The sequence below is a fragment of the Hirundo rustica genome, chromosome 2, assembly GCF_015227805.2.
Source record: "Hirundo rustica isolate bHirRus1 chromosome 2, bHirRus1.pri.v3, whole genome shotgun sequence".
Classification (NCBI taxonomy): domain Eukaryota; kingdom Metazoa; phylum Chordata; class Aves; order Passeriformes; family Hirundinidae; genus Hirundo; species Hirundo rustica.
In genome coordinates, this window is record NC_053451.1 from 38460260 (window position 1) to 38482142 (window position 21883).

A 21883-nucleotide genomic window follows, 5' to 3' on the forward strand; every position below is an offset into this window, starting at 1 on the left:
CAGTCTTTCTTCCACAAAATTGTCCATTTGAACTCACACCTGACCATTCAGAGAGAAGAGACCTGTCCCACTCAGAAGCGCTGTCATGAAACCAGTCTCAAATAAAGGCCCAAGAAAATAGCAGAAAGTAGGACAGAGCAGTGTTCTTACAGGTTTGGGATGAGAACAGAGGGGTCACTGGCATATGTCCCCCAGCTTGCTATGCTGCTCCAGCAGCTCCCAAGTCCCCCTCCTTTCCAGCACTGCTGGCCAGTGCATAAGGGCATTCTGTCTTCTGCCACTCAAACACCAACCCTTACTGTTTCACATCTATTACATCCTGTTCTCCTGTACTACAATTTGTATCCCATTCATTTATTTATGCTCCTTGATCCAATTCTCAGTTTCTAGCAGGGTACCCTTACATACATAGCTAGAGCTGCCACTGCCTTTGAAGACCAGGTGCATCCAGGAGAGCAGGATATCTTTTCACCTCCTAACCCAGGCTGCTGCTGCTCAGCTCAAGGACATCCTCCTCAGAGCTGCATTCTGTGTCTTGTCATCCAGAGGAAGTGGCCCAACCACACACTGGGCAGGGACACCCAAAATACCCACAAAGGGTTATGGAAAAGCCCAGTGGAAGCTCTCTGTGTCACGTGTCTCCCATGTTGCTGGTGTGTCTTCCTCTGCTTCACAACACCTTTCAGATTTAGTTTGTATTTGAAACACGCTCCAGTATGAGCTGTTTAGGCAGCTCACGTACGTGTGGTTGTTACTAGAAAACAGGCTATAGCAAATTTGGCAGCTTGGTACCTGCTCCTGACAACTTCACCCTTGTTCAACAATCCCCACTCCAACAGTAAAACAAGCAGCTGCACAGGAATATCAGGATTTGACATGCTGAATGTGGTTTTTATAAAAGCTACCTGTAAAACAATGCAATTTCTAAAGTGAAAAATAATGTCAGAAATAAAGCTATATGGATGGACCATGAATTCAGGTAATAAAAAAAAGTCATCAAAAATACCTGTGCAAGAGTACTCTTAACAAAATTAGAAAATTTGTTGGCCTGGTGGGAATAAAGATTATAAGAAGAATATAAAAAAGTTTGGAAGCATTCAAAAAGAGGAACAATGCCTTTTTTCTGTTTTTAAATACACATTGTGCTTTTCTCCCTGCCCCTGCTCCTGGGAACAATCTTTCACTACCATGGCTTTAATCAATTTTTGAGCTTTGCTAAATTATTGAGCTTTTCTGGGCCAGAGGAATTGAAGTTACATGGGTGAGAAGTGATTTTTCAAAAACTATCCAGTGTGACCTCTGAGAAATCATGTTGATCTTTGGAGCATCCTAACCCCTCATATAACCAATCACATAAATGTTTAGCACAAGCATCTCTTTCCAGTACAGTTTTTGTCTGCATACCAGTTACATGTTTTCCCCTGAAGTGAAGGCTGCTATGTTTAACTTCCATAGATAAAACACAAAGCCACCATGAATTTGACAGCTGACAAAAAAAAATTGTGAAAAGGGAGAAAGAGCCTTTGATATGAGTTCTATTATTCATGTACACCCAGCTAAAATCTATTCCTAAGATTTGTGTAACATCAAAATACAGAGTCCTCTTTCGTACTTCTTGAATTACAGAGATGAATTCATTCCCACATATGATGATGTTTAATAATAGTGCAATACTGGGTTCAAGTTCTCTTGGTAGAGTTAAAATCACAAGGGCATTTTACAGCTTCAATACTGAAAACTGCATTCTTGTGTCCAACTACGACTCTGAATTCACAGTTTTCAACTGTATCCAGAGCAAATTGCAAGTACAAGTTCCACTGTGCTGAGACTGTGTCCATATTCCTACCTGCAGACTACTATAAATTCACTTCTCTGCAAAATTCAAACCAAAAAGATGGAGTCTTCCATAAAAGATATAACTGTCATTTTTATTATCATCCCAAAAAGAAAACAGTTTCAGAGTTTTAGAAAGAACTTGCACTTCCAGGCAGTACTTCAGAATATGAGACCTTCTAGCCTAGTGCATCAAGCAACGTAACAGACAATATACCAAATTTGGTGCTGCTGAAAAGAAAGCAACCAACCCAAACCAACAGAAGTGAGAATGGAAGGCAAGCCATCGTTTACAGAGAAGTATCACATAGAGAAAGTCTTGTAAGCTGCTTTCCATTTTCTTCACAAACTTCCATAGTCTCTCCTGCATAGTGAGCCAGAAATCACTTGGTTCTTCTTGACGTGGCAGGGCTCACGAATGGATCATCCTGCAATTTGCAAAGAGATAATATTACTGAAACTAGCAGGCATTCCAAGACATAAAAAAGCAAAGTCACCTCTAGATTAAAACAGAAAGCCTGGCCATATGATTCCATGTTTTCTGACAGGCCTGCTTTTGTTGGTTTTGATATGAAAGAGTTCATTTATTGACTTAAAAGGCCATGTGATGTATGTGCAGAGAATAGAAGTTTATGTCAATAAGACCAGAACAGCTACTTTGATATAAGGAACAGTCTATATTTCAGTTGTAAATGAGCAGCACATACCACAGTAAAATTATGTCTATGTACACACTGCACATCATAATTTACTGATATTTTTATAAATCAAAAATACTGTTTCTTTTTGTATATTCAAGCAAGCATGTAGGTTTTTATTTCAGGTACAAAAAGAGATAGTACAGAGGGGGGAAGGGACAAGAACATAGTATTTTCTCTGAAGTGGCCATCGTCTGACACTGTTAAGGAATGGATTCTGACCATGCATGACAGACTGTGAAAACAAACTGCACAGTGCTTGAATAGTGTCCTCTATTCAGTGCAAAACTGTAAAAGTTCTACTTGTTTAATTGTGGAAGAAACCTTTCCTAACAGTGTTCTAAATTTTTTAAAAAGTGTACTTAGACAATTTGCAACAATAAAATGCCCAGGAGAAGGACCATTTCAAAAGAAAAAAAAAAAAAAAAATCTTCCTTTTTACAAGCATAAAATATATAACTAGATGAAAGGATATAGCTAAGCACTAGAAGAGATTATAATTACTTTCTCTCCCAGGCAATTCCAGGTCCACATTTCAGTAATGACAATTCACGGATTAAAAGTTGAAAGGAAAAAGGATTGGGTATTTTTCTGAGGTCCCTCCCAGCCTTATTTTTGATAATTATGCAGGTAGTGTAATCAAAGTTGGTTGCAATAATTTAGCCCTGTTTGTAGGGAAAAAAAAAAAAAAAAAAATTCACTCTGAAATGCTTTACTCAAATAGCTGTAAAACAGTGAGCTATAGAAACTTATGTGAAATAAAACTAAAAAATAATACTGTACACCATACCTCATCTGACTCAAAATCAACCCCTCTAGATGCTTGGTTTTGTGAGCCTCTTTTACTACGCGAAGATACAGTTGGCAACCTTGAAACATACAAAGAGAAAAAGGCATCAGCATGTTCTCAGTCACCAGACATTCCAATAACTTCCCCTTAAACTTAGAGCTGGACCACCAATACACAAAAATAAACAGATATAACAGTAAGTAGAACAATATAAATTCTTAAAACAATATATTAATACTAAAGCTGTGATCAAAGTTTACCTCAATCAGTAATCTAATTTTTTCTGTTATAGAAAGATAACCCATATTAACAAGTAAAAAACCATATAAATTCTCTAAGCAGTGTTATGACTTTCCAAAAAATCTGGTAGCCAATCAGATCCTTGGACTCTGCTGATTTCCAGTCAGAAATAAGGCACACATGGCATTCATGAGGCAAACATACCCACCTTTGATTTACTTTGGAAGAAGGAACAAAAGAAGTATCTTCTGCATCAGAATCAGCATCTATAATATCCTGAAAAAAAAAAAGTATAAAGTTTTTCCACAGAATTTATCCATACAGAGAGAGTGCATAATGTGTCAGTACTACAGCACAGAACCACTGGGTTTTCTTCCAACTGTACAGCTATTTAGATAGAATAATATACACTCGAGAGGGCTCCAGGCTAGAACTGCACAAATTTTCAAACACAGCACAAGTTCATTCTTCACATCTCTGGCCCTGCAGAACCCACCAAAACACATATATATACACCTCCTATCTCAGACTGTGGACACAAATAAAACATGGCTTTTCTCATACAAACACCATAACAAAAAAGGATACAAAAGGTCTAGATTAACATGTAGAAACTTAATGCTGGACTGATAGCTTGGGAACATCTACTGACTTAGGCTAATGTTTTGACTGTGAGTTTATTTTTCTAATCAACAGTAAAAGCACAACTTCATACAACAAGATGCTTACCTCAGAGTAAGACTGGAACGAATTTAAAGATTGGTCTGTTTTCGAAGACCTAAAGGCTAGAATAAAACATATGTAATAAATCTAAATGCTCACACAATTGAATGCAAACAACACTATACAGTTCTTTTTATTTAAGATCTGCCTAGCATGCATTTCCACTGCAAAACACTCTGTAAAACAAACCAAGCAACCAACCCAAAACATAAATCAAGTCTGTCAACCCAGGGATATAACCCTCTGTGCAGCTGCAGGTGCTTCCCAGTTGGAACCATCACTTAACATTGGTTAAGAGGACAGGAAAAATACTACTGTTACTGAAATTCCTGTTTATCTCACAGGTTAAATTTAAACACATCAACTAATATTAATTTCTCTGCAATATTTCAGGTCATTTGCTGACAAATTTAAAATAAAGGTAATTTGCTGATTAATTTAAAATTCAGTCTACCTTGGGGTATTTTGTGGGGGGGGTTATGTGTAGATTAGTGAGCGGTATTTTTTTCTTTAATTCTCAGATTACCTATGCTGTTTCCTCAGCACCTTTCCTCTACAGCAAGGAACAGCTACTCTCACATATGTAGGCAGCTTAAAGGTAAGGTTTTCTTCCTTAGTAAAAACTAGCATTTCCAAAACTTTCTTCAATGGAATGCTAAATGGATTTGCATTAAAGCCTACTAACTTGTAAGCATCAGTCAAATTTAACTTTTTATCTCCTGAGAAATATTCCACCTAAAATGTTAAGTCACATTCTTTCTATGCTTATGCCTTAAGAAACTGCATTATGTAATATGTTTCCTATCTGCAGTTCTAGCCCGAAGCTCCTAACACATTCCATTTTACCCCATGACAGAAGTATATCACTATTTTTTTTTTCTTTTTCTTTCTCTCATCACTGTTAGTTATTCTATTTCATTAGCGCTGAAAGAATCTCTCACAGCTGAAATGGCCCAATAGAATAAAAAGCCATTAAAGCACTTCATCAGCAGAGCAGATTAGAGTACCAGACAGAACACAGGCCTACCATCTATTATAGACATATTCTTGCCAGGCACAGACACAGGTTTGTAGGATCTGCTGCCAGAAGCTGACTCTTGGCTAGTGGTTCCTGTAGAGATAACAAAAAAATGCAAATCTGTTCAGCAGTTTTTCTTTTTTCCTCTTTAGTCTATCATTACTGAGTGGGAAGTCGCTTGAAAAAATCTACAATCCTCTTTACTCCTCACTTTCTCCTTGAATTAAAGCCCTCCTTACATGCAGAAGAAGTGCTCTGGGTCAAGTATTCAAAGGTCAACAGAAAAAAACTCTTAACACAAAGGGCTCTGCTCTGATGGGATCACAACAGTGCTGGAGCACAGGCTCACAGAACGAGTTTAAAAGCACTAACCAATTAGTTAGATCCAAAATGACAGCCTTTGTTTCAACTCAACCTGCTCTCAGACATTTGGGGATATTACTAAGACAACTCAGAGGAGTTATTTATTTATCTGTATGTATCTACACAGTGAAAGTCCATCTATAATGGAAGTACCACTACCACTCTAAGTGTACAATCACACTCAGTCCAGGAGCTATTTAATGCTTTTTGCTTAAGAAACACTCCCCATTTTTTTCAGTCACCAGAAACACTAAAGTCTCCTGTAAATTACGTTAGGATAGAGACAATCCATACCTTTACTTTACAATGATCAAATGCATTACCTTTAGCTGTGATAAAGGTCTATCCATGCACTTCATTGTACAGACCTTCCCAATAATGCAACTTTTAGGAGTATAGTATGCTTCCACAGCTGAGAAGTGTGATATTTTTTCTTTTAATCACAGCAAAAAGTCACAACTTCAGCCTTGTAAGGCAGTCAGTTCTATGTAATAGGATACCACAAGTATTTGAGAAGAGTTTTTTTTCTAGGAGGAGTTCTTAAGCAGGAAATATCCACTTGATGGGAAGCATTAAAAGAGAGTCGCCTTCTAAAGAAAAAAAATTCAGGAACTGCAGTGCAAAGACTGCAAAGTTTTTCTTACCTCTTCCTCTTCGAGATGAACCTCTTGCTGCTGAATTCTGTCCTCTCGCACCTCTCGCCCTACCTCTTCCCCGACCCCTTCCTCGGCTCAGCGTTGAAGAAAAGCCATCACTTGGATTAGCAGTGCCTGTCATCTCCACATCCATGGAATCTTCATCACTGGAGGCTGCAACCAGAACTTCATCCTCAGACCGGTGAGCTCTGGCCCTGAGCATTGCCTGAAATGGAACAGTAATTTACAGGAAAGAATCTTAAATCACGAAAACAGCACTGTTAAAATTCTAGTTATGTACAATAAATATATAATATAACTATAAATAAAAATGTGTAATTCTAAACCAGTGAGGCTTAGAAGACATAAACCCAGTGTTATGGAAGATGAGGACATCTGTGAAAATACTAGGTTTATTTAATTAGATGCGTACACATAAAGTAGTTAGCTAAGATCTGACAACAGAATGGAGCTTGTTAATGTGACACACTGTCAGTGAAGTCTAGTGAACAGCTCAGGTCATCCTGTGTCAGCTACACGGGTCTGCTCAGAGGAAACACCCTGCGGGCTCCGCTGACTTGAACTTTATTGATTCACACAGGGTGCTTAAGACAACTAGCTCAGGTGATGATATCCCAGATTAGGAAAACTGAATCTCACCCCAGGTGCCTTTTATCTCAAAATTTCATTCCAGTCCCACATTACCTGCAAAGACAAAGGAGCACTCATGCTACCAGTAGCTGGCAATTTTCTTTGGAAATACAAATGTAATCGAAGTATGAAAACGTGGGAGATCTAAGATTTAAGATTGCTGATAAGGACACAGTACCTAAGGGTTTACCAATTCTCTCCATTTGTTACAGTAATATCACCCAATATAGTGCATCCACATGTCCACTGGTGATGAGATCACAAAGAGCTGAGGCTGAAAGATTTTTGAAAGTCACCTGCCTAGTCTAACCTCAGTTGAAAGCAAGAAATAATGAACACTCATGTTCACAAATTTGTACAAGAAAAGAGACCTCGAAAGCCAAATTGAGCAGTAGCTTAGGTACATATTATCCTAACAAAGATTTAAAACAGACTTACTAAGCTTTAAAGGCTGACAGGCACTTTTTGGCAAGGACAATGCTGAAGTATTGCTGAAGCACTGCTAAATGACTGCATTTATATGCAGAAATCAGGACTCCATTTTTCAGCCTATGTTCAAAATTCAGAGTAATTACCTCACGGACTTCCTTATCTTCTTCTTCAATATTCTTTTTTCTACTCTCCCTGAATTTTCGCACCTGAACAAAAAAACCAGTTCCTGTCAAAATAACAGTTCATGTCATACAATAATCCAAATACAGTAAGTGTGAAGCTTTAATCACTGAATCATTAAGTCAAGCTCATGTGAGAAGTGAAGAGTACAAGAATAACTGAACAGTTCAGGGACCTTTCATGTTGTCCTATGATTTAAGACTCTCACATTCTGGAGCTACATCACTGGGGAGGAAGAAAGCTTGGGACATGAAAGAGGCACTGTGTTTAAGAGAAGGAGAGTACAGTAATTTTGACAATAAGGGACACTGAAATATGAATAACTGGAAAAAGAGGCAAACTGAAAGAAGAAGCAAGACAGAAAATAACTATTATGAGATGAGACAATGTTGCAGTACATATACATCTTAGGAAGCTCAACTTGACAAATATGGGAAAAGATATGAGGCATGGCAGAAAGAAGATACTAGTTCTAAAGAAAAATAATCACCAAAAAAACTACCCTAAAGCGTCACAGAAAGCCTGCAGGCAACTAATTGTTCATGCTCTCTTTCAACCCCCCATGAATTAGAGCAATCAGTAAGAAAACAGGTAGATGCAGCCTTTCTTCCTCACCAAATTATTCTTTAAACAATGCACAGATAAGCTGCAGAACAACTTCCTCTACAATGTTGAGTATTACAGCTGAATACATGGGCCCATTTGGAAGCTCAACAAGTTGACAAAAATGTCTTTCAAGGGCTGATCAATACACATAAACCAGGCCTGTCTCTGGGATACCCTGAGGTGCAGGCAGTTTGAAGTAGAGCACCTGAAGGATCAATTTCCCTTATATTTGTCCTGTTCTTGTGCTCTCTCCTAATCCATGATGAAAAAGCTATAAACAGATTATACCTACCATCTTTCTCACAATAGTGGTAAATATGTAGTTCCACATGGATTAGACAGATTTTTTCTATGAACATGTGTGCAACTTAAATGCTCATTTTCAGTACAAGTTTTGAAATCCATCATAAACTAATCATTCAGTTATTAATTGCAGAAAATGACTAGAGGCAAGTGTTGCAGATGCTCCACACACAGGCAAATCTATTAAACCATGTTTGAGCACTTATTTTTCTACTGTCTTGACCTCTCTTGGGGAAAGAACATTACCGGAACATTACCTCCTCATCTATTTTTTCTTCCTCTGCATCAGTGCGACGCTCCTTGAGAAACCTCTGTGTTTTTTCTAGTTGAAATTTCACCAGCTCTTCTATGGCATCTTTTTCCTCTTTGTCCACAAACTCTTGCACTGCCTCTCCCATTCCTCTTTCAGTTAGAAGTGAAAGCTGTACTTTCTTTAGAATTGGGGAAAATAATTTGTTAAGAAGCATCTGCTATCAGAGAAAGCAAGCAATATTCCAGCTATTTCAGATAAATATTACATTAAGTTGGTTGCACAAATAGTAATGTGCATTGAATATTTAAATCAGAGAAAAGCACAGCAATAAGCAAATGTTATTTGTCATAACCCAGTTACAACTCTCTTGCTACTAGCATGTCACACCAACTTCACAGAGTATTTTTCAAACTAGTCAAAGCAAAAGGCTTTATGAACAGTAAAGAAACCACAGCTAAAACTAAAATAAAGCCTTTCAGGAAATAATGCTGCCCAGAGGAATAAACTTTCTAGCTATTATAAAATATAATGTTTAAATAAAATAACAAAGGACTTCTGCTGTCCTAATACTGACACCTAGCATGTGTCTAAGGTTAGGCAGGATGCTGTAATTTGAAGGATCTTTACCTCAAGACTTCTTGCTCTAAAGTCTTTCTAAAACTGAAATCACTTCTGCAAGTTATGCTTGATCAACTGCACCAAGCATTAATGCACCTGGCGCACTGGTTATTTTTTTATCTCTTAGATGTTACTGCACTGGTGTTGGGAAAGGGGAATATACTAGATTTAACAGCAGGGTGGGAAGAAAGCAAATTATCAGGTGTCTCTTCCTTCTCCCTGCTCTGCTTTAAATAAAATGTGGAAGTCCACTACATCTGAGGACACAAATATACTGCAAAGTAACGAGTGACTCTTAAGTCAGCTGGTAATAGTAGATGCTACAGTCTCACACTGGCCCTCGAATAAATTAAGGTAGCTCTTCCCTCACATGCTGCCTCGCATTTTCTTCCTGTACTTGAGCACAGGACACATCACTTAGTACAGGGCACACACTGCAAGTCCACACACAGAGCTGTCATGTTCTCAAACCAGTGTGCGTTCACACACCTACACAACCTATACACAACAGCTACTTGCTAACCTAAACACACACTTCATGTGCTAATTCTCAGACACTTTTATGGGAAATGAACTTACTTCTTGGTGAGTATCAGAGACTTTTCAGGGCACACTACTTCCATTAAGAAAGAAAAAGAAAAAAAAATCGTATGACATTAAAAAGGGAAAATATAAAAGGTAGAAAATACCTTCTCTGCTGTCTGGAAATACTGCTTTACAAGATCTTCCACCCTCAGTGTTGTTCCTTCAGCAGGTCTGCTAACCAATTTTCCAAAATTAAGATCAATGCCTAGAACAGAAAAGCACAGTGGCATCATCCACATTTACAGCTTTTAATTATCACCATCCCACTGACAGTAGCAGGAAAAAAGGTTAATGCAGGCCTCCTAAGAATTGTGGTCCCTATTATATGTAAAGCTTTTTGTTCTTTTTAGAGTCTATTCATTGGAAACACGGAGAAACATATAATTGTGCAGACAACTCCACCTCTACCAGATAAAAAGAGTTCTAACTAACATACGTCTGGACTTATGTAATGAACACTGTGTTCTGAAGGTTATAACTGAACTCTAGAAGATCACAAATGGAAGAAAATCATAGGAGCAATCAAAGCACAGAAGTTTTTATAAGTAACCCATTTACTAGAAAGGAGATTTTCCTCCACAGCATGCTGATTTTCAATAGCTCAACCCCCCATCTCAGGCAGCAAGCAGGAGTGGCAGAAGCATGAGTGGGATAAACACTCTAGGTTAGCACATACCACACAAATACCATGAAGTGCCTATAGACTGCTTTAGACTATAGACTGAATTCCTGAAGTGTTAACATCACCTGTACTGAACCACAGTGTGCACATCTAATGAAAACACTGAGTGCTTCATTAGCCACTTCTCTGTTACTAGAGGCTGTCTAATGAAGCAATGAAAAAGCCATAGCTGTACTTTTATACTCCCTTCCTGAAGCTGACACGTCCATTAAGTAAGAAAAGTAAATTAGTGAAACATGGTGGCTGACGTGGTAGCTACTGTGTATTCTGAAAATGTTAATGAGATTACACAACTATAAAAACGGAAACCAAAGCAAAATAAACCAAGATCAATACAGTGTAATTTTTAAAATGCCTCACTAAAAGCAGTTTTTACTCATGAAATGATGTTTTGAACTTCATAGAATTGACAGTAATCTTTAAAACTGTCACTGGAACTGGATGATGCACTTACAATGCACTAATGCAAACTATAAGAGTTTTTTAGCACATTATGTTCCTGTACAAGCTGAATCTTCATTAGCTATGTTCCTGTACAAGCTGAATCTTCATTAGCAACTATTACAAATCCAGTGTTTGGACAACATCTATTAACCATTTATTAAAAATTCTAAGCAACAGCGAGAAATGCTGCAATAGTTACAGCTATATATTGGTTTTGCCAAAATATTTGAATAGAAATATGCCTGGAAGGGACAAGCCAAGAGCACCTCATACACATGATTAATTAGGGCAAACAAAATGCAATCCTACATTTGGACCCTTTTCTTTTTAAATATATGAACATCCCTTAAGCCCATAGCCTTCATTACTATTTTAGGTATGAACAAATGAACTACTACAAAATAAAATTAAAATATAAAGGGAAAAAGCACTATACTCATCTCTTTTCCTTCCGAGTGTTCAAACCCAATTGTTCTATTCTAAGAAGTCTCAGGAGTGAGCCACTTAATGTCTTTTGTGGTAATTATCACAGAACAATAGAGTAACTCAGTCTGGCATGGGGCTGTATGTATTACCACAGGCAACTCAATAAAGTCTGAGGCCAAAGGAAAATGAATAACTGTCAGAAGATGCTGTGCTGAATATCAGAATTTTGGACAATCCAAGAAATAGAAGAGAAATAATTGTGCAATATATACACAAGTAAGACAATGCATCTTTACTCCTCCTATAACACATCACATGGTAGACACCAAGTCTTTGCAAGTTCTGAGCAACAAAATACAGACAGATGAATGAAAACAAAGGCCAGCCAATGATTCCTTCTTTCATAATCACCTTTTTTCTCTTTTTGTTCCCGATGCCTGAAAAAGTGTATGATGTCTTTTGGGTTAGCCACCCTGTGCATGTACTTCTGGCTGAAACGATGGACACTGAATGGTTCGAAGCCACCTGCATAATCAACCTAAGTGAGGAAAGTACAAATTTAAATATGAAACAAACTGAAATGGAGAAGCCACACAATTCAGAACAAATTTGTTATGCTTCAAAGGAAAAAAATTAACAGTAAGAAATAAGTCAACCTAAAATTAATGCCTTACTACCCAGAATGGCTAATAACAGTTTACAATAACATTAACAAAATAGCTAATAACAGCTCATATTTATAACTTGTTCTTAATTTGTTTCATTTACTAACCTTCACAACAGTTTCCAACTGGGTTAGGAACGCACGCAGAATAATATGACTTAAAAAACCTTCACAGTAAATACCACTTCAGAACTGCAGTGAAGTACATTTATGACCAGTCTCATCCTTTACCTTAGAGTACTGGTTACACAGGTAAACGGAAGTATGGTAGGTGATTTATATTTGACTGTACACAGCAAAGAAAAAGTATATATTATGTGTTTACACAAAAAGCATGATCTTGCTTTGAGACTTTTCCCAGTGACCTTTAAAAACAAAGCAATCCAAGCTGAACAATTTCTTACTCTTAATCTTATGATAGGCTTCTCTGGTTGGCGGGGATTTCCCAAGCGTTCTCTTTCTGCAGTGTCCAGCATCAATTCCACCTGTGAAGGAGAATTATAAATTCAGTTCCACTTTGTTCTCTCACAGGTGCCTGAATGTTTCAAGTATATCTTTAAATACATCCAGTTGCAAGGGGAGCTATCAAAAGAAATCCTTATAGAATGTGCTCTCATTCCTCAACACATATGTACCAGAATGCAGCCAAAGTCCACTAAGAATGACTGAGAAAAAAAATGACAGTGACAGGCTTATCCCTCAGATACAGTGTAGTCTAGCAGTATCAACAGCACTGATCTCTCCTATTTTATTGCCACTATGCTTTGCTAAATTTCTAGTTCCAAGGAAAAGCAGAAAGAGCCACATAAACCTAAGAACTAAGCAATTAATAAACTTGCTTAGTTACTTCTGCCATTTCAGACTGCATGGCTGAGCTCTCAGGGTTTACGTCAATATACTTATACTGGCTCCAAAGTGCACATCCAACACTGCCCCACACCCAGGTGCAAATTTTTGTAAAAAGATGATATGGACACCCAACAAGCAGTTCCAGCTTATTTCAACAGGTCATTCCAATCAAGGAATCTGGAAGCCAAGGCTGCAAAGTGAATGTCATGGAATTAGCTTCCTAGGGAAACAGTGTCTACATTTGTCTTAATATGGGACAAGACACAATTTCTCATCTTTCAATCTCAAAACCAGTCACAGATCCCTTCCCCTGTCCATACACTGTTATCCATAAACTGTTAGCATCACAAGTTACCTTTTCCATGCAGAATGCCTGTATTGCCTGAGTAACATTAGGATTGTCAGGATTAAAAAGATCTGGATGATCAGCTAGAACAATATCCTCTATATGGAAAGTTCGCACTGTCTCTAGAGCAATCTTCTCCATTTTCATTTTTTTCCCTTTAACATGCAGCAAACCAATGTGTCTAGAAGGAGAAAGGCAACTTACTAGAAGATAAACTGAAGAGCACTGGTATAAAGATTTGTTTTCAAATTAATGTTTACTTTTCAGGGACAAAATTTCAAATGCTATAGGAAGACCTGTACTTCAGGGTTGGCCCTGCATTTTATTATATTTAGATTGTGCCTGCTCCATATACAAGCACCTGCACTCAGTTCCTTGTATTCCAATTTATCAGTATGTAACTCCTCTTAGCTAAGTTCCATTTGCTTCAAATTATAGATTAAATTGTAAGCAAAGCAAAAGTTACACCAGGCACTCATTCCATCTACTTTGCTTATTATGTCACACTCTGAAGCTAATCCACACAGTATTACAAGTCTTTTCATACTGGATACAAGTATTTTTCTTTTCTCAAAAGAACACCTGAGACATGTAAGACAAGGGATAAACAAGAACAAAAAAAAAAGCTCACGCACTTCTTCACAGCTTCTCCAGGGGACAGAGATGTCACCACTGAACTTCCTGGCTGAGAAACGTAGAAACGTTGCTGTTCATTTTGGAATGGAGCTATTTTGCACTCATGTTCATGACCCCACACAACAAGATTAATAAAGTCATCTAAAAACTGCTCTGGAATGTAGTTGGTAGCTCCATGTTTGCTCCTGTTCGAGAGAAGAGAAGAATAATGGATGGGCAAGCGGAGAGTGAAGAAAGGAGAAAAACATCAGTGTGATTTAAAATGATACAGGAACTCCAGCAATAATATCAGACATTCATGTCAGGTCTTCTTCACATTTATTCCTTTCACAGTTGTTTAGTGTTTGGTTAAACAAAAGAGCAACTTACATAGCTCACTTTTTTACAGCTCACTCTTTTCTCCTCCCCTCCTTTTATCTGGATCCCCCTTTTATTGTTACTTAGCTCATAAGACTTCTGTTTTTGTTCTGTATGAATGCTTTTATAGCATCTCATAGCAATCAGTTTTGGTTGTTTTTTGTTTTTAAATGGTGGGGTAAAACCCACTGAATTAAACAGACACGGGACATGCCAGCCCCAATGTCCCCATGTCTTCCTTCTGGAAGACAAAGGGGAGTGAGTTTCTGCAGTCTACAGGACAGAAATCAGTACACAGGGTAGTATGAGCTATACTTGTTTACATCTGCCTCACCATTATTTCAGCATAAGGATTGCCCTTTTCTTCAGGAAAAATCAGAAGAAAGTATTTGGAAAAGAACTCTGCCTGCTCCTACTACCACTGCTGGGAGAAGCCTGTAGGCAGAGAGAACACGTTGCCTATCTATAAAGCTCAGCAGAACATTGGGTGCTTGTTGAATTGTGGTTCAAACAAAGATAGAAAATACAATAAGAAGTTTGATGTTCTCCCAGCTCTAACAAGCAGAAAGGACTTAATTATATGCATATTACACTACAAACCCTCCACTGCCTCTGACTATGAAAATCTGGGAGGAGATCTCTCAACTCCCCTAACTCATTTATTTCAAACCTTTTCCTTTACAATTCTTTTCCAAACAGAGCTGTAAAACGAAGTTTTTACTTGTAAAAATCTTAAGACGCCAGCTACTCATAATAAGCACGAACTAAAACAGCTGGCTTGCTCACCTACCCTTTTCCAGGCAGTTTAATGAAGCAACACAGTAATTTGCTGTAATTTATTCAGTACTGTTACCTATTTTGATGAATCACAAACAAGTTAAACCAACTATCTTCATCTTCTTTTGGTCTCAGCATGGTTACTTGCTTATTGACAAACATACGATACAACCTCTCATCTGGAATAGCTCCTGAAGTGGACAAACAAACACAAATTTGTGTGATGAACAAGCCTGTATTTCATAGCATTTTTACTAGCAAGTCTATTTAAAAAAGCATGAGAAACAAAAATACAGCAGCCTTCCAGTACCCAAAATGGGCTTACAAGACAGCTGGAGAGGGACTTTTCAGAAGGGAAAGCAGTGATAGGACAGGGGAATGGCTTTAAATTGAAAGAGGACAGATTTAGTTTGGATATTACGATGAAGTTCTTTACTGTAAGGGTATTGAGGCACTGGAACAGCTTGCTCAAGAAAGCTGTGCATGTCCCATCCGTGGAAGTCACTGATTATTTCCTTGATGTTTTTAACTACGAAAAAAACCAAACCCCAACTATCCTTAGCCAGGCTCATGATAGATATCAACAAATCCCATATTTTGTGTAAGAACAAATGCTCTCTGAATCAAAGAAAGTCAAAAATATATAAATAATTCTGGCACAAACACAAAGAAACACATCATGAACATCTTCATGCAGCACCACTGGCACTTTAGAAAGCTGTTGCATTTCCCAGTACCAACTTTGGCATTGAAAACTTTTATATTTTGATATTAAAACATTCTAGCTACTACTAAACTTTCAAACATCTAGCAAGCTTTCAAAGTATCTCATTAAACACACAAAATCATGGCCAACTAGGACTTAATTTAGAGCTATAAAAGTTGCTTGGAATTCAGAGTTTAAGCACTCATGACTGAACAAAAAATAAGGGTGAGAAAATAAGATCTTAATAGTTAATTTCTCTAGACAGAAAGCAGTCAAAAATAACCATTCTAAGTAAGAAGTAAGGGGAACTCAGTGGGGAAAATACAAAGGAACAAACCTGAAGTTCAAAATTTATCATAGAACTACTTTAAAGAATGAAACTCTTAAGTTTCTTTAAAGAAACTGAGATTACCCATGGCCAGTGTTACTAATGAACGACTTCAGACAGACACATAAGACATTAGATTTCTGCTCAGACAGCCTATGTCTTTAAATACAACCAAAATGGCACATGAACATAGGGTGCTTGAGTTTTGCCTAAGTAGGATGAAATAAGCTTAATATACAACAGAGGGAATTCAGGAGTGTGACTACTCTGACTTGATACACTGGCACTACAGTTAACTTAAGCAGGGTTCACTTAACACCAGTAAAAGTACAAAAAACAAGTTTAGGAAGATTTATCTAAATGAGCAAACAAAGCCCTGTCAGCCAGTGACACAAAGCAGGAGGAAAAACTTGACACTGTCACAGAATTGATATGCTCGAATTTAGAATCAGGTAGACCTTCATGTTTGTTTGTTTGCAGCCTTATATGTTTGTTTCAACTTTATTTAGACCTATTAAATTTCAGTAATGCATGAACAGTCTAGTCACAGTCTGGCAGCCAAATACTTACCCAAGCCATACAGAGCAATTTTTGTTCTGCCTTTACGCAATAAAATGGGACTAATATCTATTTTCTCCACAGAAGTTGAACGTCCAAAGTGATTCAGCAGTCCAGCACAGCTTAAAATATCCAATGCACACAGTGCATCTGCCTACAACAAATATTAAGAAAAAACAAATACAAAACTTTGAGTAGAACATTAAGTATTTCATGTCAAAATGAAAGTAGTCTCAAAAGTAAGAGAGAATATCTTTCCTTAAGTAACTTCTGCAGTTGAAAAGCCCCATAACATACATTACGTGTTTTGCTAATACTCCAGCGGATAGAAGCAAATCCCTTTTCCTTACAAGTCATTCTTCATTTGAACAATATAAAATTAAACATTAAATCTTTCAGAAAAACAAAAACACAAAAAACCCAGTCTCTGAACTGCTACAAAAATTATCTGGTTAAGGTAACTACCTTATAATAAGTTCAAAGTTAAACTGCTGCTAAAACACCCATTTCTGTGATACACTGCTACTTGATATAAAATGCAAAATTATTAATTTAACACATGTGTTTTAATGCTTTCTAAACATCCTTTTCCTGCTTACTTTTAAGCTACCATTTCACTATTATTAGATTATCCTTGTTGCAAATGCATGATGCATATCAATTACATATGCACAAATCAAAATATCAAAATTCTCTTCCTTTAAGAAAAAAGCATTCAGTCTCTACAGATGGAATGTTTCAGAAATTTTCTGAAAGACTGCCACTTCTTGGCATGAAAGTGATTCTGTTCTCAATGACAAAAACCTACATAAATGAAGAAATTAAACACAGTTTATATGAATCTCTTATTTCCATTTGATTTTAATGTCACACTTAACTTGCTGTCAGTTATTAAGAGAATTCCTAAAGATACACAAAATATTTAAATAAAGAGTGTAGCAACTGACTAAAACTAAGGTGATCTCCCAGAACTGTATTTTTATGCAAGTTTCTATATCTTTGTCATGCAACAGTACAATTATAATAATTACCCCTGTGGGATCATCATGATTGCCATGAATACTAAAAACTGGGATAGAAATGTTGAGATTTTCATCCTGATAATTCACCCAAGGAAACCTGGAAAAAAAAGAGAGTAAGAAATTAAACTATATCTGCAATTTGTGTATGATTCTAAATATTCTTTTCAAATTAGCTCCATCACAATAAATGTGGTGCAAATCAGAATGAAGTGATTATGAATAAGCATAAGCTTAAGCTTAACCACAAGAAGATTCTTACTTCTCATGGTCTGGAATGGCACTTTCCATGGAGAACAGGGTAGCAAAAGAAACCTATTTTTTTAGAACAAGCCATGAAAAGAACTGTACAAAAAAATTGTATAGTAGTAGTGGATTACACTGTGCAACCTTTGCTTACACACAAGGAACTCTACTGATTTTACCAAAACAACTCATGTGACTTGGTTTACTTTAATTGTACATTACATAAATATATCAAATGTATATACATAAATATGTGTCACAACACAAAACAACACGTTCAAAAGTTTCTCAAAATATTGTATGCTTTCCTTTACAGACTGAGATGGCAGGTGAACTTATCCTGTAAACTGTCCCACACAGACAGGCCTAAAAATTCCAGGTTCGAGTCATGGAGGATATAAAATAAAAATCACAATACCAATACACAAACCCAATACACAAACCAAGCCTTACATGATAATTTATAGTAATATACTTACTTGCTGTAATGAAAATTAACTGCCTGATCACTCAAAATTTCAAACTGAACAGGACGATCACCCATGCAGTATTTTCTCAGTGACTCCAAACAAGAGTGTATTGTTTTTCTGGAGGGTTTGTTGTCGTGAAAAAGGTCTCCACCTAATAAAATAAAGTCCACCTGTATGTAACAAAAAGCTTTATTATTTTAATACAACTTTTTGTATTACCTTGAAATACTTCTAAGTAAATTGTTTAAATTATTTTTTCTAGGGAGTTCCACATACTTCCTCAAATATGAGGAAGTATACTTCTAGGTAAAAGGAGTTAATAGTAACAGAAACAATATTTAATTTCCTTATTTAAAAAAAATAATTAAATTATTAATTAAAACAAAATCAACCCCGAAAAGACCATTTATGAAGAGCCATAGGAGAAAACAAATGATAGTGGTAAAAAAAGGATTAGTGTACTGTTGTAATAAGGGTCTCCAAATTGGCTCCTGAACATTTTTTGATAGGCATGAAAAGCTGCACTGTTTTCTCACTGCTGCACTACCTAGTGCAAATAAAACCAGTAGCTATCACCACAATATTTTAAGAAGGTACTAGTTGCAGTTTCTGCATATATTGCATATCTTTAGCTTTTGGTAAAGCATTAGGAGAAAACCTCATCAAAATTACAAAGAATCTGACTGATAAACATCCAGTCCATAAAAATGGAATCATAGACTCATAGGTGGGAGCTCCAAGATCACCAAGCCCAGGCATTAACCCAGCACTGCTGAGTCCAGCATTGAAATCATGTCCCTAAGTGCCACATCCATACATCTTTTAAATACCTCCAGGGATGGTGACTCCACCACTCTTCTGGGCAGCCTGTTACAGGGTTTGACAACCTTTACAGGGAAGAAATCTTTCCTAATATCCAGTCTAAATCTCCTCTGGTGCAACTGCAGGCCACCTGCTCTAGTCCAATCGCTTGTTGCTTGGGAGAAGAGACCAACCCCACCTGACTACAGCCTCTTTTCAGGCAGTTGTAGAGATCGATAAGGTCTGCCCTGAGTTTCCTTTTCTCCAGGCTAAACACCCCCAGCTCCCTCAGCCACCCCTCATTAGGCTCCAGACCCTTCTCCAGCTCCGTTGCCCTTCTCTGGACACACTCCAGCCCCTCAATGTCTTTCTTGCAGGGAGGGGCCCAGAACTGAACACAGGATTTGAGGTGTGGCCTCAGCAGTGCCCAGCACAGGGGGACGGTCACTGCCCTGCTCCTGCTGGCCACACCGCGGCTGATCCAGGCCAGGATGCCATCGGCCTTCTTGGCCACCTGGGCACACCCTGGCTCACGTTCAGCTGCTGTTGACCAACTCAGGCCCTTGGACTTCCCTAAGAAGTGGAGGCAGTCTGCATATTGGGCCTTCAGTTCCCAACAGAAGGGGGTCTCCTGTAACAGTCCATCTTTTTTCTTCACGGAAGGAGTTTTGATATTGAGCTCAGGCAACAACCTCAGCATCACCTCTATGCTAGATGAACCACTGTCCTTGTTCAGTTCCACTTGCAGAGCCTCACACCTGCTCTGCCAGGGCACGTGGGGATGTGGGGCAGTCACGGAGGAGATGCACCTGCTGTTCTGGGCAGGAACTTGTTGCCATTGCTCCCTGTCCCTTAATTCAGTAAGTTCACCCAGAGGGAGCGTGAATAGGGAATCCCCTGGACCATGCCTGTCAGGCCTGCCTCAAAGAAAGTAGGCTGTGATTCCAGTAGTCTCTCTCTCTCTCATGCACACTCCCTGAGCTGTGTCTGGATAGGGACTTCTGTCTGGGCAGCTCTCGCGGCTGTGGTGGACGCAGAGAAAGGCCATGGCTTTCTGCCAGATAGATACCACCACTCCCTGGTGGGGCTGGCAGGGCTCAAGTGCTATTCCTGCACAAAAAGCCATGCCACAGCACGTCTGTTTGCCGTGTTGGAGATGCTCCTGCTTCCTGCCACTCCCCAGGAGCTTCTTTTACAGGTGTGGAGGAGGTCTTGGCTGCCACTGCTCCTGACCCCACCCAAGTCCCATCAGCTGCTGCGGCCTCCTGGCAGCTCTCGGCTCCCCCAACACTGCCCCAGTTCAGGAATCCCCGCTGTCCACCCCACTACAAGATTGTGCACCGGAGCTGCTCGGCACCAGAACTCACTTCAGCGACTCACCACTGCACGGCACTGCAAAAACTTCTAACAAATCTCTGCTGATTTGTCAGAAGACCGTATATCACTACTCTTGCTCTCCTCAATTATTTTTCCTCCTTGCAGTGACAAACCTTCTCTAGATACCACTGAAACTGGTTCAGGCAATCCAAACACACTGCTAATACAATTGAAGTCATGAGTCAGTAAGAACACTCTCACAAAGAAACAGGCGTTCACTGAAACAGAAATGAAACAATGCAACAAACAGTTCAGCCACTTGGTTTGGCATTACTAGACTGTACCAGGACTAAGCTTTACAGCTTCTGGCAGATTGGACCATATTTTCAACAGTCTCAGTCCTTCCCTCTCCAAAAAAGCAGCACTTACTTCATTTTTTTGAGCGTGGTCCAGAATTTCATTGAAAGTTACAAATGTATCATTTCCACGCACCGGATCCTTCTCCAAATAGCCAAGATGAATATCAGTAGCAATGAGTATTTTGAAGGTATCTTCACCATCCCTGAATAAGACAGCAAAACTTGTGTCAGAGAGCAATACACATAGGGAATTTCTACAGAGTCTTTGCTAAGGTAAGCTTATCTGTCCAAAGTCACGAAACACGGAGATTTGCCATAAAACTCTACCAAATATCACTCCTGTAAGGGTCTCAAAATACTTCACTACTTGTATTGCAAACAGCTCATCGCCAAACGAGCCAGTTGGAAGATATGTTTATCCCCATCATTCCGATCCAGTAAAGGGCTGCAAGCACCCCTCTGAAGTATCTAATTAAAAACTAAAGAAACCTTTGTATGTTTTTTTGTTTTCAAAAACACTTGTTAAACAGTCTAATTCTCTCTTTGCACTAGTAATCTACACGCTCATGAAGGCAAGCAGGGTGACCGTAAGGACCAGAGGGAAAACACAACCGGCGATCCCAGCTCTTCTTAACTCGTCCCAGACATAGAGAACACTTGCTGCCTGATGCGTCAGGGCTGCATGGAGCTGCAGACACCAGGAACTTACTGGGAGTTGATGGCGCTCATCCTCGTGCGAGGTTCCTCACGGGAAGGCTCTGGCACAGCGCAGCCAGCTCACGGACCAGCTTCTCTCTTCACAAACCCTACGCCAAGCGCAAGAGACGGAACCAGGCGCCGGGCCAGCGCAGGGGGCACAGCGAGGGCCGATCACACCGAACGACCCATCTCCGGCTCCCGCCGCCGCTCGGGCCGAGCACCGCCCCCAGCCCGGCCCGGCCCGGCCCGGCCCGTTCCGTCACGTCCGCGG

The 21883-nt window shown here is 38.8% G+C and overlaps 1 protein-coding gene across 2 annotated transcripts; it reads right to left on the reverse strand.

The window, feature by feature from the left end:
• Positions 1-1909: 1909 nt before the first annotated feature.
• MRE11 (MRE11 homolog, double strand break repair nuclease) lies at positions 1910-21853 on the reverse strand. 2 transcript variants are annotated; one of them, XM_040056288.2, is made up of 19 exons: positions 21623-21853; positions 20984-21116; positions 18446-18606; positions 17733-17820; positions 16714-16855; positions 15186-15300; positions 13975-14160; positions 13349-13520; positions 12549-12629; positions 11892-12018; positions 10033-10133; positions 8730-8903; positions 7527-7589; positions 6310-6526; positions 5312-5395; positions 4291-4346; positions 3770-3837; positions 3322-3400; positions 1910-2261 (listed from the first exon to the last, which is right to left on the reverse strand). In XM_040056288.2, the coding sequence occupies exons 1-19, from the start codon at positions 21640-21642 to the stop codon at positions 2217-2219; spliced, it is 2112 nt and encodes a 703-aa protein (XP_039912222.1). In that variant the 5' UTR covers positions 21643-21853; the 3' UTR covers positions 1910-2216. The 2 variants fall into 2 exon arrangements, with proteins under 2 accessions (XP_039912222.1, XP_039912223.1); XM_040056289.2 differs by lacking the exon at positions 21623-21853 and having other exon boundaries at positions 18446-18587; positions 20984-21114.
• Positions 21854-21883: the final 30 nt, after the last annotated feature.

What these genes read in the sequence shown, in the direction of transcription:
- MRE11 (XM_040056288.2), bottom strand. Translation starts at nt 21,642, where the DNA reads ATGAGCGCCATCAACTCCCA. An exon ending in AAGAAAAAATAGATGAGGAG is followed by an intron (nt 7,590 to 8,729) that starts GTAATGTTCCGG and finishes TTTTTTGTTCAG; the next exon opens with GTGCGAAAATTCAGGGAGAG. An exon ending in TTGATTTTGAGTCAGATGAG is followed by an intron (nt 2,262 to 3,321) that starts GTATGGTGTACA and finishes TGCAAATTGCAG; the next exon opens with GATGATCCATTCGTGAGCCC.